General features: G+C 30.7%; 2 protein-coding genes across 2 annotated transcripts; both read right to left on the bottom strand.

Moving 5' to 3' along the window:
* Positions 1–124: 124 nt before the first annotated feature.
* Positions 125–9,384, bottom strand: LOC136989791 (Krueppel-like factor 11). The gene is made up of 4 exons (XM_067288065.1): positions 9,216–9,384; positions 6,268–6,486; positions 832–1,594; positions 125–742 (listed from the first exon to the last, which is right to left on the bottom strand). The coding sequence occupies exons 1-4, from the start codon at positions 9,270–9,272 to the stop codon at positions 447–449; spliced, it is 1,335 nt and encodes a 444-aa protein (XP_067144166.1). The 5' UTR covers positions 9,273–9,384; the 3' UTR covers positions 125–446.
* Positions 9,385–19,133: 9,749 nt separating this feature from the next.
* LOC136989849 (uncharacterized) lies at positions 19,134–20,156 on the bottom strand. The gene has a single exon (XM_067288132.1). The coding sequence runs from the start codon at positions 20,154–20,156 to the stop codon at positions 19,134–19,136; it is 1,023 nt and encodes a 340-aa protein (XP_067144233.1).

Genomic DNA, 20,156 nt, shown 5'->3' with positions numbered 1-20,156 from the left:
AAAAAATTTCTTTAAAAAGAGCAGAATATTTTGTCTTCTCACTATTTTCAATTCTAATTTTTAACAAAAGCTTACAAGAATAAATAAAATATATTAAAATGTAAAAAATCAACTAAATTGAATATGCTTTTTTCATTAACTTTATGTAAACTGATTTTCTATATACAAATGAACATAATGAAATAAATATTTGAATACAAACATTTCAACAATCCAACTTTTACATTAAAAGTAACAACCATTTTACATTAAAAGTAGTTTTTAGATCAATATATTAATTAGAGTGATGAATATCTCATGTATTTGTTACTAAAAAAAAATACTCAGAAGAGTTGGCATGTGTGTGATTTCATTACCAATGATTAATTTATAAGAGTCAGTAATAAAAATGTTCTTGCTCAAAAAATTTCTTTTGCATAACTAAATATAGTCCTCAGATAAAATGCTCAAATGGACGAAGAAAATAAAACTTGAACTGTTGATGGTAATGCATCGATGTTTGACATTTCTTCGACAACTGAATATGTTTCGTTGTTTTTATTTGATTGCCATCCTCCAAGTTTGGTACTGGAGTGACGTTTAAAATGTTTTGCAAGATGATCACTACGCATAAATCTTCTCTCACATATTGCACAAACAAATTTCTTTTCACCCGTGTGAGTTCTTTTATGCCTTGATAATTCGTCCGATCTTGAAAACTTACGATTGCAGTTATCCCATGTACAAATGAATGGCTTTTCACCTATGAAAGAAAAACAATTCTTAACATTTATTTAATTCAATGTAAATAAAATTTCACGTGTAAAATTTTAAAATAAAATGGATAAATACCAGTATGAGTTCTTATATGAGCTTTTAAATGTGAACTTTTGTAGTATGTTTTTGAGCAGTTAGGATAATTGCATTGATAAGCTCGTCTTCTGATATCTGGAGGTGCATTGCACGATTTAATAGGAGCAGTAATTACGAGAGGTGCCGGAGCAAGTAAGCGCTGTTTGGTTGCAATGGTTTCTTTTCCTACAGGTATCGCTTGATTTTGAGGAAGAGATGTTGGAACAACAAACTGTAATACAGATGAATTACTTCCAGACAACAGAGTTGGTGAAGATGTGGGAATATGAGCAAGAATGATTGTCTGCGAATCATTTGAAGGTACTGAAGGTATGACTGGAATGATGGCTGGAGTAAATATTTTTGGAGCAATAGCAATAGGTTTGCTATTTGATAAAGCATTCACTTCTCCCACAGGATTCTGTAATATTGACATGACAGGCATTGTCTGTGTGCTAACTGACACTGAAACCCCTGTCTGGGCAGTTGTTGTTATAGTGGGCATATTCATGGTTGAAATTCTGCTCGATTGACGGGTTGGAAGATGGAATTGTTTTACTAATGAAACAGGCAAACTTTTGTTTTTTGGACCATCGGACAACTGATTTCTCTCGGTAGAATTTGTCATCTTAAGTACATCTGATTTCAAATTACTGGTTGTAAAACTTGGCACATTGGCTGCTTTAGGTCCACGAACTATTACCGATACTGGCATGGCAGTTGGAGGATTTGGAGTTGGTGGCGGAGTGTTTGTTAAAAGCAACTGCAAAGAAAAACATTCACTTCATTGATTATACTGAATATCAAAATTCTGAAAAATTTATTTTGTTAAAAAACTAATACTAAAAATTATTGTTTTATTAATATCAGTACAAAATAACAGTCTAAAAAATTATTTTATATTAATTACTGATAGTAATCCAAAATATAGCCTGAATAATCTGGCATTTGAAGATTTAACTCATTACACATTTAATAATACTTATAAAATAAGTGAAGATAACAATAATAAATGCTAAAATAAACTTGGAAAAAATTAAATAGAAAATAATTTTAATATAGATAACATCCAACATGATACAGGTTAAAGATTCATTCAGTCTTTAGATTTGTATTTATTTTACTACTGTCTTCTAACTTGAAAGTTTTCAATGATAATTAAAAATTTAAATGAATGCCCATTTAATTAATATAAAACAGATTTGTACACCATTAAGTTTAAAAATTGAAGCGAATAAACTAAAATGGTAACGGCATCTTATTTCATTTCAATTTCATTAGCTATTGTGGTGGAAAGTAATACTGTTGTAAACAAGGAGAAACACTGTGCAGTCAAGTAAAACTTTTGTTTTCAGTGTATAATTATTTTAATTTACTTTACAACAATAAAAAAATTCAATGAGTTTAATGTAAGATAAACTGGACAGTCACTTTCTAAATAGTTTTCTGAAATGCCGACATTATAAAGGTGGAAGTTAATTGGATATTTCAACTTTCAAGATATAAGTTCAAGTAGAAGTCTCAAATTATTCTGATCTGGGACAATTCATATTGTATCATAACTAAAAATATCAGAAAATCAACATATTTATGTTGAATGTTTCATAAAAATATTATGATTTATTCAATTCTATTAATATGATATCAGAAACAATTAAGCATCCCTCCAAAAAAATCAACCAAACAAAAGTAAACAATTTGATTCAAAATGAATGAAATGAAATTCAAATGTTTCATTTCACAAGACTTGAATATAGTTGTATCAAAATAATTTGAAAAATATTTTTATTTATATCATATTTTAGCTAAATCCTGAAAATATAAACAATCTTTATGTATCCAAATATTCAATGACAAGATATCATTTTTCAGTAACTATTTAGTCTAAACATAATTGTTAATGTGACAGAAACAATGCTTATAATTCTAATAATTCTTATTTGTATAGGCTATACTTTTCCTATGAAACAAATATTCATTGCAATAAAATCAGTCTACATTCATCTGCTTTTAATATTCCTCATTTCATTTTTCAAGCTTAAACTTGTATTCTACATAATAGTAGTTGTCTTCCAATAAAGATTATAAAACCATAATAAGCCATAAACCTAATAACAACATAATATTTTTCCCTATGATATGTTAATATTAGACTATACATAAAAAAAGCAAAGCCAAACATTATTTAAAGTATTTAATGAGCATCAGTTTTGAATCATCCTACATCCAAAAGTGCTTTACACTTTTTTTTCTTTTCCATTTTGAAATTGTCTGCAAAACATTTCAAAGTTATCCACCATGTAAGGCAAACATTCTTTGTTGCACAATGATGACTGATTCAGAGCCTGTGGACTGCAGAACACAATGCCTTCTCTGTTGTGAAGTTGCCATTTTTGTTTTTGGCACTTCCTAGAAGCAATAGACAAAAAGATGTTTGTATGCAAATGAAGATGAAACTTGGACATTTAAGCTACTCTATTGATTGATGTACAGTACATAGCATAATTCTCAGGTAATAATTAACATAATTACAGTAATTTAAAATAATAGCATTCTTTTTGGACGATCCTATATATACAGTCAAACCTGTTTTTATGCGCTCTTTTTATGTGCGATTTTTATTTGTGCAATTTTTTTAATGCGAATTTTTAATTTATGCGGTTTTTTTTGTGCGGTATAGTTGGCGACTAGTTTCGTGCGATTCGTCATGTCTCACGTTGACTTATTATAGCTAAATAAACTTATTATAGCATAAATGCACTTATTATAGTAATATTAGTGCATGAATATGCGAAAAATGAAATAATTTACTTTTTAAGTCAACAAAACACCACCTGGACAAAAATATGTAAAACAGACGATAGACCAGACAATGCAGTCAAGTGCTGACATCTGTTGTCAATAAATTCTATTTCGTACGGTTTTGAGTTATTTTCTATGTGAGACTTTTTTTATGCGGTCCCTGTTGACCGCATAAAAAAAAAATATTTTTTAATTGTGTTGCGAAAACTATTTTTTACAGCCATTCGTGAAGTTTCGTGCGATTTTTTTTAATGCGTCTTTTTTAATGCGGTTCCTATCCCCCGCATAAAAACAGGTTTGACTGTATATATATATATATATATATATATAATATATATATATATTATATATGTGCAGGCTGTTCTTCAATAACTTTTGCATGTTTTGACTTTATTATAAAGTTATTTTTAGCAATCTTTAGAAAACTGGTATTATAATGAATGATCATTATATTAAAAATTTTCCAATTTTTTTTCAATTTTAGTGGGAAGATGTCAATTACTGTCAAAGAACTTTGTGCCTAAATAAGAAAAATACTCTAAAACTTAAAAACTATCTTTTAAAATTATATCAGGTTGTAAAGATAAACAAAAGAAATCCCCAAAAGCTGGAACTTACACAAATTAAAAATAAACACCATGTACAGTTATTCAGCAAATATGTATCAGAATCAATTAAAAAATGGAATGTTTTTGGCTTAGAATTTCTGCTAACGTTCTGTTTTTAATTGATTCCAATACATATTTTTTTGTTTGAAAACTGTACATATGATGTTTAGTTCTAATTTGTAAAAATAAAATTTAGACATTTCAATTTTTTCTAGAAATGATTGGAAAAAATGTTCTAGAACATTTAATGTAGGTATCTAGTAGAGTAACCAAAGGGCATTTGATTACATATTTCATCAGAAATTTACACATCAGCAATGTCTGACAATATACAACTTATGAAAGAACACATTTGCATGCTGTTGCTCTATCACTTCAAAAGTGGCTACAATGCAAAAAGCATTGTAGCTACTTTTGTGATTTCATCTGCAAAGCATTTGTTAAAGCATTTGTGGGTAAAAAAAAATCAACCGGCTGTTGCAAATTTCAACTGGTCGATAGTGCAGAAGGCAATGATCTGCATTTGTTAGTGTCATCAAAATCAAGCTGCTTCCATCCAATATCACCGTCATGAAAAAACTCCATCTAAAAATTGATAAAGTCCAATACCATTCCACAACACACCAGCACATAGAGCAAAGATGACCTTAGCTGGCCAGTTTGGACTGGGATTTCTGCCTATTCACCTTACAGCCCAGACTAGGCTCCAACTGACTACCATCCATTTTGTGTCTTGTAGAACCTCATTCTGCCAATATACAGTTTAATGGCAATACCAGATGCTCAAAACTTTCTTCAAAGAAAAACTCCAATCATTCTATGCTTATGGGATTGAAAATTTGCAGCAAGATTTGATTGATATTGATAGTGATTACCTACCAGACTGAACTGTAATTGTTGATGAGTTAATTGTCAATAAAGTTTTTCAAAATGTCTACCCAAATTTCACCTTTACAATCTGATATTATTTGAAGTAATTTTAAAAATTAAAAAATGTAGAAATTTATCATTACATACATTTGTTTTTAGTAATTAAATGACAGTTGAATCAGAAAAACGAAAAAAATCAATCAAATTATGGTTTTAAATTCTACAAATGTACAAGCACACTACTATTATTCTTACTGGAATTAGTATCACTATCATCATGTCTTGGAAGAAATGGGTTTTCATATTTACATATTATAATTTTTTCCATTAATTCATTAACAAACTATATTTATACAGTATTTTTAATGAATTAATGGAAAAAATTTCAATTTTTTCTAGAAATGATCTTCTATTTTGACTTAAAACGTGATTTTTTAAACATTAAGGCATATTTTCACCTAAGAAGACAGTTTTTTCCCCCTCCCAGATTTCTTGATTTAGGGTTCTAAAAGACATACATGAGATTCTACCATTTACAGAATGGTTATATCAATGTAAAATGGCTTTATTTTTATAGGAGAATAGCTAAGACTTTCCCTTCTTTCATTATGTCATGAAAAATTGCTAAATCAAGGTATAAAACAAATCTATTGTTTATCTATTTATTGTATGTTTACTTATTATCTTTTTATTGATGTTTGATGTAGTTTAGTCTGATAGGATCCTGTGCCAAGAAAATAATATATAACCAAGTGCTTGTAAACAGATTTTAGTAATAAAAGTAATTAATGCGTAAATTAATAAAAACCTATTGTTTTTATTAATTTATGCATTAATAACTTAAGCAATACTATAAAGCAATGTTCAGGTACTGGTATAAAGCAAACTTTCAAAGAATTCAAACTTAGTATTTTGAACATTATACTACTATTCTGATTAACAAAAGTTCTAATTCTAAATAATCTGTTATTATATTACTAAGTTTCATGATTTTACATCAGCTGAAATAAATAATTTTTTTCTGTAAAAACTTATCTAATATATTTTCTTATCTGATCAGCTTAACAACATCATTCATTTTTTATCATTTATCTCTAGAAAACACAATGTAGAAAACATTTATTTTAAGATTACAATTTATTGCATCATTTCATACCCTTGCCAATTCTGAATTCTTTTCGCAATTCTGCAAAGATTCTTCTTGCTCATCTTCTGAATGTGGTGGAGTTATCACAGTTACGGATTTGTGGCAGTTGTTTCTACATTCAAGATCAAACTGATTCGGTTGCTGACCAATCGATAGAAGAGTTTCTACAGCATCAAAATCCATATGTCCCAACTGATGACTATTACTTGTCGATTTAATTGGTTCATCCTGAAAAATATTCAACTTTTAAATTTAAACAAATAAAAAAATTATATCAACAGCATGAACTGAACATTTAACAACTTCTATCACATACTGAAGAATAAAGAAGTAAATAATAATGTATTTTCTTGTTTTATAAGATGAAGTAAGTGTTTTTATTTTTATAAAATTAAATAACAATGTGCTTAATATATCATCTACTGTTTTACAAAACTGTTTGATTTCCAAGGTTTTCGAAAACAGGGTTCATTTTAATTTTTTCCATAGCAAAAGCTATAAGTTAATTTGTAATTTCATTACACTTTCAGGTTGATTTCTTTTAATTACATATTCTCATTTAAAAAATTTACTATATTTTTGTGCTTATATATTGTAGACTATTTCTACAATAAAAATAAAATCTTTGTTTATTTTCATTTAACTCTCGCCCATTACGGGATTGGCAGGCCCACAGTGAAGCTGCTGGGTGATGAGGGATGGGACTTTACATTCCCAGGGAGAATACCTCCCAGAAAAATTCCTGGGGTTTTTGACCCATCTAGATTCAATCCTAGGTCCTCCAGGGCTGCAACCTTAACCACTTGGCCATTTAATATGCTCCACTATATACTCCACATCCACAGAACAACTGTTACTCCATAGGTGCAAGTTTGTAACTGCAGTTTAAAATTGGCATAAAACTCATCCCATCATATAACCCACATTTTCTTTCTAACTCTTTAAATACAGATAACCTGTGTGTAATCTGCACAAAAATACTATAATTTTAAAAAAATACATATTTTTTTTTAATTAGAAAATGGCATTTCATTTTAATTTTTATTAAATAATCAAAGATATAGAATAAATAACTTTACATATCCTCAAAGTTCCACATGTTTTTGACCTCTGATAAGAAGTAACAACTGATATTTTCAAAACACACAGTTGACAATTTATAAAATTTTAACTTAGAAAAATAATTATTAACAGATTATCTTATAAAATATCTTTTCTTCATTTAATTTCTTAAATAATTAATGAAATGAAAGTTTTTACTAGCAATTTCTAACAGACATCATAAAATATTTTTAAAAAATTAAAGAATTATTTATACTAAAAACAAAATTTCATTGAATTTTCACAATAAAGAATCTACTAAAAATTCAGGAACATTTTCAAAAACAATAAAAGTGCTCTAAGAATTTTGTTTTTTTAAATACAGTAAAATTATTTATAAAAATCCAAATGTTTCATTTATTTGATTTTTTGATAAATTTAAAACTAAATTACATTAGATGCTTATGTTACATAATTTTTTCATAAATAACAAAGTTTAAAATCTCAGACTAACAAAAATCAAAACTGCTTTAATGGAATAAAACAACATTTATAAGTAAGAGCACTTTCAAGTTTATAGTGTCATCAAGCCAAAAAGAATTTAAAATCCAAACATGTAGTTGTTGCTAGGTGTTAAGTCAATCTACTACATCATGAAGGAAGGAACTTTTCATTTGTGAACCAGGGATACCCAGAAGATGGCAAATTGCCCCAGGCTCCAAGAAAGTAGAAACTGCTATACAAAGTCAATAAATAAATAAATAGTATTTGAACTGTTTTTCATTTACTTTCTTTACTGTGACGATTTAATTTGCTATAGAGCCTCGAATATGTTTTTTTCCGAAACCCCATTACCCTCTAGTTGCCCTATTGTCAATGCACAATCCTTAGGCAACTCGATACACATACATTGCTGAGAATGTATCCATTAAAAAGTTTCAACTTACAAATAATTTGTTCTGTTTAAAATATTTTAAAGAAGCAATAAAATACTAATCAATTTCTAATAATTATGTTCAAATAAATAAAGCACAATACAAAATTGATAAACAACCATTTTATTCATTAGATTTTTAGATTTAAAAAGTTAATTAACTAATTAAGGAATATGAATCATTCAAATTTAAACCCAAATTACATTCAATCCTTAATGACACACATAATCTGTACTATTTAAAAGAAAAGAATATTTTCAAAAGCAATAAAAATGCCAAAGAATTTCTTTCAAAAATGAAATAAAATTATTTATGAAAATTCAAGAGCTTCGTTTGTTGAATTTTTAAAATAAACTAATAAAATAAAGAATTATTTTAGTATCCGACGCTTGAAGTATCTGTTCTATTTAAAATTGAAGAACTTTACACAAAAAAATGTTTATCGTTTGTGCTGGATTGATATCAGTTAAAAGATTATTTTGATTAATCTACAGCTAAATATATATATAAGGTAGAGAATATTTTATCAGTAGTCACAGGATTGTTTATGTTTCACAACATGTATCAAAGTGCAACTTTTTACATGTTAAACAGTTGAAAACTTCAATTATAAATCCAATTTAATCAATTTTTGAGAGTTCAAATCAACTTTTAATACAGTTTTTATACTTTTTTTTTGGTTATTATTAAATGCCGAATTTATTTTTCTGTATTTTTTATATATATAATTATTAATAAAGCTTAATAACTAATTCTACATCTAAAAACATAAAAGTCTAGGACATTTACATATTTTTTATACACAGAGAAAAGAAAGTATAGTAGAAGTTACTTTTAAGTAATTTGTATCTGTTGTATGTATATAAACATTACCTAAAAGTAACTTTTACCAGAAATATATACATATATATATAAAAATAAAGCAAGGGAGTCAAATTTGATGGTTTTATTTTCCATTTTCTGACTGCATTTAATACTTACAGGATAAATATGCGGTGGTGTAAGAGGTGAAAAGACAGTAGACATGTTTAGCACCATGGAACGAGACGTTGATCAGAAAAGATCTTAAAACAAAATAAAAACCTTAAAATTCTTCGCAACTTCCTTTTATACCCAACCATAAGGACGATGGGTGTGTTGATTGAATCAAAACAAAATCATGTGGATCACTTACGTCACTACCAATCAACGACAACGGAAAGCGTGGGCACGTCTGAGGCGACCAATCGGATGCAACTGATCATATGATCGCCGCGTGATACACAGCTAGGGATACACGTGCTACGGGTGTGACGGCGGCATGAGTAATTTAGAAGGCGTGATGGTGAACACGTTTAGCTATTGACGACGCCGTCTTTTTTTCGTATTTGCGCACTTCTCGAACATGTTTACAGTTATGAATTCTTTCTAATGACATCTAACGACATTGATATTGCATATTTATGAATCGCATTTCGTATATTACCCTTTATTTTTAATCATTTTCCTTCTTTATAGTTCTACTTTTAGAATTTATTTCTAGACACGTATTCAGTACAAAGTTCGTGACGTTAATCATTACCAAATCTCAAAATAGTTTTATAATTTATTATTCAGTTACGTCATCAATTGTAATTTGTTAAGTGGATTAAGGGAGCAGTGATGTTACCCCCAATTTCTTGAATAAAAAGTATTTATAAACATACTCTACTTCCTAAACAACTGAGTGAGGCCCTATATCCTATACAGTGTGTTTTCGGGACGCCACAATAGTGAGGCTCTATAGAGAGACCACAATTGTGGTGCCTCAAAAATCTTTGTTAAAAATTACCATTGCATTTCTTATGAATTAAGAAAATCTCTTTATTTTTTGTCAGATTTTATTACTTAAAAAAATACAATATAGGCCTAATTCTTTAATGCCATTTTGTATGTTTTTAATATACTGGAGCCTCTCAAGACCTGTAGAGGCCATGTTAAATATTTATACAGTATATAAATTATAATTACAAAGAAAATCCTTAAAACTTTAAGATATTAACATCTAAAATATATTATTTTCACATAATTTATTAAATATTAAATATGTTCACTTTTATCATAGATCTATCTAATCGAAGGTAGGCAAATAATACAAAACAAATAAATTATATATATATAGTGTACTGTACATGAAAACAACTGATTAAGAAGTAATTGTTTAAGCTTCTAAATATTAAAAATTAAGATTTAATAAAATTCAATTTATAAAGAAAGAAAAACTTAGAATGTTAAAAAACGAAATAAATTTTAAATTAATTTTAGTTTAATTTCTTTTATGATGAAATTAATGATCTTATCTTATCTCAACGGTTTATTATTAAATACTTAAAGTAAGCATTTTAAGTGATTGCATTGTGCTAAAGCATTTTGTAATTACATTGATTTACGATATATTGTTAACATTAATATCATTAACCATAAATTGTTATATCACAAAATAAATATTTTAATAATGTAAGATTAAACATTCAAGAATTAATAACTTGATTGAAAAAAATAAATTCAATTTTTATAGTAAACGAAAAACTACAGTAGAGTCAGTGGCATATCTACTCTGAAACTAGCGAAGCTTCGGGGCCTTTGATCCAAAGGGGCCCGAAGCAACTATTTTTGGATGTTTTGCTCTATTGTTGATGGTTGTGAAGGGGTTGCTATAACAGTTAAAGCTTCTCGGTACCAAAAATGTCGGTTTATCACCGAATACAGTAAGAATAGTACAATAAAATTACAGTAAAAAAACTATTAGGTCAAAATTTGAAAACAAATGCAGTAAATATCTTATCTATTGTATTCAAATACTGTACTCAATATTTATCTACAAAACTTATAAAATATCGCATTTATGTATTTTTTCTAAATATTTTTTATTTGATAAGATCCACTTTTAATTTTAAATCTGTTATACAGTATTATATTATATATTATGAAGTTATTGGTAAAATATTTATTGTGAAAGTATAATTACTTAATAATAATAATCTATTAGTTAAAATTTATTTATATAATTAAAGTTTATTTATAGTATTTATTTAACTATAATATTTATAATGACAATTAAAGTTTAACTATTCCCGTATTTTTAAAAAGTTTAAAGATACAGGCAATAGAAAAGTTTGCTTCTACTGTTAAGCATACTAGAAAAAACTTAATTTCATTTATTTATTAGTATTGGAGCTATGATGATGTCAACATAGAGCTCATTCTGAATTAAATTTTCAGTTTAAATGTTAATATTCGGGTTCAAGAGTTTTGATAAAATCTATAACTTCCGGGTGTATTTAAAGCTGCTTTTTAACACACAGTTTGCATTTATATAAGTTTAGGCTATATCATATAAAATCTTCATGTTAAGCATATAAAGTTCCATTGGTTTAACTCGATGATAGACTATTGAAGTTCTTTCCATGGGAACGATCAGTCACAGCCATAAGCTAATTTAAATACAGCTTAAGGCCTCATTAATATCTTACACATTTAATTTTAAATGTGTAAGATATTAATCATATGTTATACATTTAAGATCGAAATAAGTCTAAATTCAGCCTACGACTAGTAAAGTGTTTCACTTTGAATTCTATCTGGTATTTGAATGCTATCCAGGACTATCGAGAGGGGGATTTTCCCCAGCCTCTCCCACTCGATAGTTAATAAGATAGACTCAATAGATAGACTCAGAGATAGCTCCTTCTCGATAGACTCAAAGATAACAAGAGAAAAAGTCCCCCGTCTTACGCTATAAATTAAATTATTTTTACTAATAAAAATTAAAATCTGTAAAACTGCTTTTTATTAATAAAGAAACATTCTGCGAATTCCATTTATAAAAAAGAAAAACAGGAATGATAAAAGGGGCCCGCTCCACCTTGAATCCCATACAAGTTCTTGGCGGTTCTGAGGTTGTCTTGAGGGATTCGAATTGCATTTCACGGATATAAAACGAGACAGATAGATCGCAGGAAGCTCAATGATGCTACAAAAATCGAATTTCAAGTGCAATTTTTGACACTTGAATAATCGATTTCATATAAAATATACTGACACAAAGGAATTAATTTTATTATAAATCTATGGATTTAAACAGGATTAATATTCATTTCATCACTTAATTACAGTTTCGAAACAAAACGAACGGCAGTTTAAACAATAAACAGCCAGATAATATACAATCATCATACAAAAAATTTTAAATATATTTATAACTTTTAAATTATTCTTATCTAATTTGTCCAGCTAAGTTATTTGGACGCGATAATTATCGTTAATGTATATTTTAACGATACGATATGCCAGCGATACGTTGTTACTGTTTGCTGGTAATTGTATTTTGCAGAAATGACCTCACTCTAGTAGCTCACGGTCGTTGATACGTTGTTTTCTATAATTGATGTTGGCAGCTCACCAATGCTACGTGTTTATTTTTTAAAATTGGCATCTAATGGGGTAATATGTGACGTAACATTTTTAATAAAAAAAACAAGAACGTGTTTTGCAGAAGAAAAATGAATACAACGCCATAACATTGCTTAAAAAGTTTCAATCTCAGTTATTTACAGACGCTTCATTCAAGTTTTTCAATTATTTATTGGAAGAACATTTAATATAAATAATAAAATCAGCACTAATTTAAAGTTGATTAATTAAATATGCACTTCAAAAGTTATTCTGGTATTATTTGTGAACATTTGGAATGTAGGTTATATTTAAATCATTTCCTATCATTGAATTTAAATTATTGTCGATAATCCTGTTGAAAATAATCTCACAACAGAGAAAATGTAAAAATTTGAAGATAAAACTGTAAAACCTGTCTAAAACGGAAGCATCTGAAACGGAAAATAAACTACCTATCCGAGCAATTTTTTACGTGAAATACTTTTATAAACCGAAAAACCTGTCTAATGCGGAAACTGAAGGCCTTTTAGGTATCAATTTCATAACGTAATCTGAGTTAAATGGAATTTTTCGGTGTGATATCAACTGAATTTTAAATTATAACCAAATATATTGCAAGGATATTATATATAGGATTTTACTTATTTGTTAGTATTTTTCATCCATACACCATATACATATTTGATGCTTTGAACATGTCTGAAACTTTAAAACCTCGGTACATTGAACAAAGGAAGTCTAGGCAAAATTTGTTTCTGGTCCGTTAAGGCCCAGAAACAAAGTGCCCAAGCAGTTTTGTTCCTTGAACACTGGGAGTTAGGTCTGGGTTCGCGCCCGCCAGGACGGGCTGGCTACGTGGAGTTTTCCGGATTTTCTTCACGTCTGTAACGCCTGAATAGGGGCAAGTTACCCTTAAAAAGATTTTCCAAAGTCATCCCCCTAGGCAGATCGCACAAGTATTACGTTGGCATGGAAAAACTAAACTGGCCCGTTGAAGCGTTGAAGGTAAATTTCTTTAGGTCTTTTTTTTTTATTTGTTAAACTCTTTCCGCCCTGTGAGCACTAAGAGAGCCTCCATTAGCAAGTCCATTACAGTTTCAGTCAGGGACCAAAATGGGGCGAACGGGCCAGACATACCCAGACAAACCACCCCCAAAAAATTCCTGGGGATTAGTCGACTCATTTGGATTCGAACCCAAGTCCCCCAGAGTGGTAGGCAGATATCTTGACTGCTCGGGCATCCGGCCGATTACTTTACATCTACATTAATATATAAACAGACAGTAAAACATAAATTAAAGCAATAAAGATGTGTACAATAGTTGAATAATGAACTGGAAAATTCGACAGTTGTATAGATACTCAGCTACAAAATTGCACTCATGTTTTTGGCAGCACTGAATTCATCAATTGTAACAATCAAGTCCAGTTTTGAGGCAATATTTCTCTTTCAATGGATAAGATGGAAAATGAAGAAAGCCTCTCTTGATGGAGGATGTTCTTGATCAATTTTAACTTGAAAATGATTGTTCTGTAGATGCAACAGATACCGATAAAGTTATATTTTCAATAATTACCAATTTCATGTTTTAAATACTAAAATAAACTACCAAATTTGCGAGGCCTCTGAAAGCGCGAGACCCTTAGCATCGCCTTTTTTCTCTTATACGTAGGACCTCTTCTGACATTGGAGGAAAAACATACAACATTTCGCCGATATCATATATTTGCCAATGGCCGGATGACTTCATCGCTCGAAACCTTTTGAACATTGCTATAACTTTCAATTTCGAATTCTTTTACTGGTTTAGTTTTCAAGAAGTCCGTTATGAGTATGATGAGTGCTTTTTTGCAATTGTTTCTGAAGTTTCTTAGGTGACAAAAACTTTCGCCGTTTGAGGGGAAATGCACAATCTACATTGGCGAACTATGTTGTAGTAAATGAAAGAACATTTACTTGATAAACAGATGATTTCATATGAATTCCTACATAAAAATCGCGTTGTATAAGTACCGTATTATACAAGGATTATCTGTATTTTACTTATTTAGTGTCTTTAAAATCTTAATTCTTAAATCTCTTCACAGAGGATAAGATGTTGTGTAAATTTGTAAAGATTACACATATTATCTTATCCTCTATTCTTAAAACAAATATTCAAAATATAAAACAGCATACAAAGATCAATCCGTCCAATCAAAACAAGGTATCACGAACTAGATAGTGAAAACTGCCATCGGTATAAAAGCAGTCCCGTAACCAGGTGTAAATGATTGGTGGGGTAGATTAATAAATGAGGAGCGAAACTGAAAAAATCCAGAAACGAGCTGCTTAACTTTCCCGGCAAAATAAAAAACTGCGTGTGAGGCGCCATCTTTATATTTTATTTTTAAAAACTTTTTGTATTTTTTTTATTATTATAAAATGGCAAAAAAAATTAATTTTGAGGGTATAATGGGTTTTATAAAAAAAATTGTAAATGCTAATAACGAGTAAAATCGAAATGAAGTCCGACCCTACTCGAGATGTGACACAAGACCTCATTTATCTCCCCATCCCTTCGACCTTTAAACACCGAAATTTAATAGCATCAATCTCCTAATAAACAAACCACCCTGCAAATTTCAGAAATTTTCTACAAAAAGCACGGGAGTTATTAAGCTTCAAACAGGGTGAACAAAATCGTGCCCGCCTACACACACACTAACATTTATACATACAGAAATTAGCCCCGAATTTTTTTGCATTTCTCGACGTTTCAAGGCTCCGAATCCGGAATGTAAAAATGGAGGGGTTCATTTTTTGACCGGTCGCAATACTTTCTCTCTGTTATATATAACAGAGCGGGGAAATTAAAAATTGTATAGACTTGGTATGGTAAGAATGATTGACTGCCGATTGGCCGAGCGGTGGTAACCTGTCACTCTGGGAGACCCTAAATTAAATCCAGACGGGTCGAAAAACCCCAGACATTTTTCGGGAATAGTCTGTTCCTGTCTCTCACAATCCGATCGCTCATTGTGGACCTGGTCGAACCCATAACGGGCTTGCTAAAATGGCCGTCTTAGTAGGTAAGACTGCCTGGCTTACACGAACACCTTCAACTCTTATTAATTTTTCCACTTTCCAAGCTTGTCGTGGATGATTATTAATTTAATCTGTTAAAAATAGGTTTATATTATTTGATAATACAAGGGGTAAGAATTGGACGCTCAATAAAAAAATTGAAAAGTAGGCCTAAATGCGACAAAGTTATGACGAATGATTGGTATTTTTCTCTTTTCCAGCCAATATTATCCAAGACAGCCCATCCAGGAAAAATCCCTGATGTCTTTTGACCACCCAGATTCAATCCCAGGTCTCCAGAAAAATAGGCTAACGCCTTAACCGCCGCAGCCAACCAGTCACCCGCTTTTCGGATTTCAGAATTTACACTGAAAAGTTCCAATAACGTCCATTCAGGTATTACATCCGTAGTTTATGAGGAGGGAGAGTTTATTTGTATTGATGATTATGAGGAGAGAGGGTGAGTCTTTGACAACGTAACATTACACCCTATAATTTTCTCCCCTTTCATCATAAAATTTGTGGGGGTTGACTGTACTATTATTACAGTATTTCTTTTAAACTACTGTATATATGTCATGCGCTCTTCATATTCTTGCTGGAATATGAAGAGTGCATGATTTTTATATTTTGTGATATGTCAGTCTGGCAAAATAAAGATCGCAATGATTTGGCAAATGATAATTATACCAATTTCACCAAACACCTAATTTTTGCTGAGCATAAATGATTAGTTGTCACTTGCCAGATCATTGCAATCTAGCAACTAAATTTCATGAAATGCAATTTATACAATTTATTATAATTCATCTTTAAATATTTAATAAATAAAATTACTTTCTGAAATCTAGATTTATGGAATATGGCGAGAACATCAGTTGGGAAGCCTTCCGCAAGGATGTTCCCCATTTCCTCAACGGATTCTTAATGTTACGTGTGAAGCAATTAAACAATTGTTTCATGAAGTTTTAGTTTGGAGACTAATTAGATGGAAGAGAACTTGATTTCTAATGACTAGTAATGATAAGCGGAGGGGATATCAAAAAAAGGCAAATTTTTGCCGAGGTAATATTTGAATGGCCCCATAAACTCGTCATTTTTAATTAAGCATTTAATTTTTAATGATATTTATAGTGCCGGACGATTCAGGCTAATAGAGAGGTTGCGGCCGAAGTTTTCATCTCTAAAATGTAAACGTCGAACGTTGAGCGCCACCATCTTGAAAGCCTAGAAGTTTGACAATGGCATTTGGAACGTCAGTGCTCTACGTTCCAATTGCCATTGTCAAACTTCTAGGCTTTCAAGATGGTGGCGCTCAACGTTCGACGTTTACATTTTAGAGATGAAAACTTCGGCCGCAACTTATTAGTAAAACGATCGTAAAAATTAATGAGGGGCTAGAATTGAGAGAAATTTCGTTTGAACTTTATAAAAGCAGAAATAAGAAAAAAGGAAAACCAGTTACGATCAAAAGAATGTATACCCGATATTGCCAACGTCGTTTTTTTTTGTTTTTAAATACTGTACTTCTGTAGGTAATAAACAGCACGTCGCAATCTATGAGAGCCGTGTTGACGTATACACGTCTGAAATGAAACTAATTACCAACGCGTTTCATGGAAAGTAAGACGGGCGCTTTTCTGTCCGCGAATCGAAAAACACTGTCAGTGCATTTTCACGCTCGTCTGACTAACCTTAACCTCCCCCAAAAAAGGCGGAGGAGGTTAATTCCAATTTTACATCTTCATTATGATGTCAAACATGAAATTCGGGATTTTTTTTTAATGAAAAAAGGTATGCTAAATAGAATCGTTAGGAACTATAAACAACACAAAAACAATATAATTGTTTAATGTATCTGCTATTTTCTTGGAGGAGCTATTACGTTGCACTTTTCTGGATTGATGCATTAGAGCATGCGTAAACAAATGGAAAGCGTACACTGGTACAGTATATTATGGGTTTGCTAGACCCACAATGAGATGGCTGAGTGGTAAAGGAAGGAACCAGACATATCCGGACTGAAAGTCCCCCGAAAAATTCCTGAGGTTTTTCGAACCGTCCGGATTCGATTTCGGTCTTCCGGAGCGGTAGGCTGACATCTTTTACCGCTTACGAGAAGCGACGTCTATTTTTAAAATTAATGTAAATATTCGAGTGGAGATCGGAAAATTTCTGTTCTTATATTTTTGAATGTTTAAAGTTTTGGAATAAGTGTAACTACACATTTGTCTTCTAATGCAGTGTTTCTCAAACTTTTTGAACCGCGACTCCCCTTCTGCACTTAAAAATTTCAAAGGACCCCCGAAGAATGAGTATGGGTCGAAAAACATCCCGGAGGGAGGGGGTTAGGCTCGTATTTAAATATTTATATTATTTTTATTATTTATATGTGCAATTTATTTAAGTAAAAATTATTTTATATAGTTTTTATTTCTATTATTTCTAAACATGAATCCATAGTAAATTTATAAAATATTTGAAAAAAATTGATCTAGAATCAATTTTTCAGCGACCCCCCAAATATTTTTCACGACCCCCACTTTGAGAATCACTGTTCTAATGCACCGTCAGTAATTTGTTCTATTCTTTTTCACCTGACGATGATCGGTTAAGCTGGTCGTTAGTGAAATAATAAAGCCCTGTTTTGATGGAAATTTAAAGTGTGGTTTAAGATATTACGAATTGTTCCAGTTGAGAGACGTTATTCTCTTTATTGATGTTTCAACACATACTAGCAACGATGGTAGTATAAAGGTGTTTCAAATTCTTATTCACTGTTTTAACTAAAAAAATAGGTTTTTAGGAATAGGAAAATTAATGGTTAACGTAGAAAGCAGCCCATTAAAACGGCAGAAACTATTACAATTTATATCAGTGAAAAACTAAAAAATCTAGGTAAAATAAATGTGTAGCTTTGAGGGTAATTATTGCAATATAGTATTTGGTGGTAAAAATGTTTGCAAATTTGAAGAGGTTAGCTAAACATTAACAAAATGGGATGCCCTATATGTTCTTAATGATTGCTTTCAACACGGCACAGATCTTGACATTGACTTACAAGCTTTTGTAGTGAAGATTTTTATGGTTTTTCAATATACTTATCCATGTTATGTTCCGTGGGCTTATTAATGCAGAAACCAACTTTAAATTACTGGAAATTAGACTTAATATGAAAATTATCACCTTTAATTGTCCAGCACAAATGTTTTAACAAAAATAAAAACGTTTTCGATCGTTTTCAACGGTCATCTTCAGTTACAACTCAAATTAAAAAAAGAACGATAAAATAGAATTAAATACGAAAATAATAAATGCGCATGCGCAACTATAAATATATCGCGCATGATGCCTAATATACAGAATAAATGAATAAAATTATGTAAACAAAAATACGTGGCCGCATCTCTTGTATGTTGTTATTGTTTATCTTTATAAAACGATTTCCATGCGGTTGATAAAGAATCCGCGTCTCTATGATTGATACATCCCGTTTTTTCTTGGGCTTTATATATTTCTAGCTTTTCTAGATGTTTGATTGTATGTCTATTGTTCGTCGGCTTGATGACGGAAGCTTGGTCCCACAATACCTCAATATCTTGTTGCTTGGCGTATGAAGCTAGAACCGTACTGTCCAGATTCTTATTAATCGAGTACTGGTGTTCTTTGATTCTTTGCTCTAAGTGCCGTAAAGTAGCTCCCACATAAACAATATCCGAATTAAATCGTTGGTCCTTTATTGGTATGGAGTAAACCCCCGTTAAAGAGTTCCGATCTTCTCTCTTCTTGTCATTCCTTAACAATTTGTAAACTGTCGGATTACGTCGGTAAACGATACGTATATTATTGGCCTTAGCAATTTCGTTTATCATTTTGTTCAAGAAGGGATAATAATTGATTACCATCTTCTGTTTACCGTTATCCGCGGGAGAGTGATTACTTCGATTCTGGAACGTTGTGATAAGTTTTTCTACTATATTTCTCTGGTAACCTTGTTGTGTTGCTATTTCGAGTATGTAATCCAATTCTTTATAGGTATCACATATGTTTGTGCAATGAGTATAGGCACGCTTGATCCAAGATCGGAACGCCGCATACTTAATATGCCTGGGATCCACCGATTGATTCGGGATGATGATAGTATTTAGACCCGGTTTCCGGTAAATGTTCGTCTTGATTTCCCCTTCCCCGCAGGTGATATTAATATCGAGGAAATGAACATTATTATAGCTCTCCTGGTCCAGTTGTAAAGTTAAACCATAAGGGTTATCATTGATATCATTTAGGAATCGTTGAGTGTTGTGCTTATTATTCCATAGAATGAATATATCGTCTATGTATCTAGTGTATAGAATAATATCATTTTGGAATCCGGGAAGAATAGTATTTTCGAGTTGTCGTAACACCAAATCGCATAGTATAGCCGACATCGGACTGCCCAT

The sequence above is a fragment of the Centruroides vittatus genome, unplaced genomic scaffold, assembly GCF_030686945.1.
Source record: "Centruroides vittatus isolate TY-2023 unplaced genomic scaffold, ASM3068694v2 scaffold_769, whole genome shotgun sequence".
Classification (NCBI taxonomy): Eukaryota; Metazoa; Arthropoda; class Arachnida; order Scorpiones; family Buthidae; genus Centruroides; species Centruroides vittatus.
Note: the sequence above shows the minus strand (reverse complement) of the source record. Positions and strands in the feature narration are given on the sequence as shown.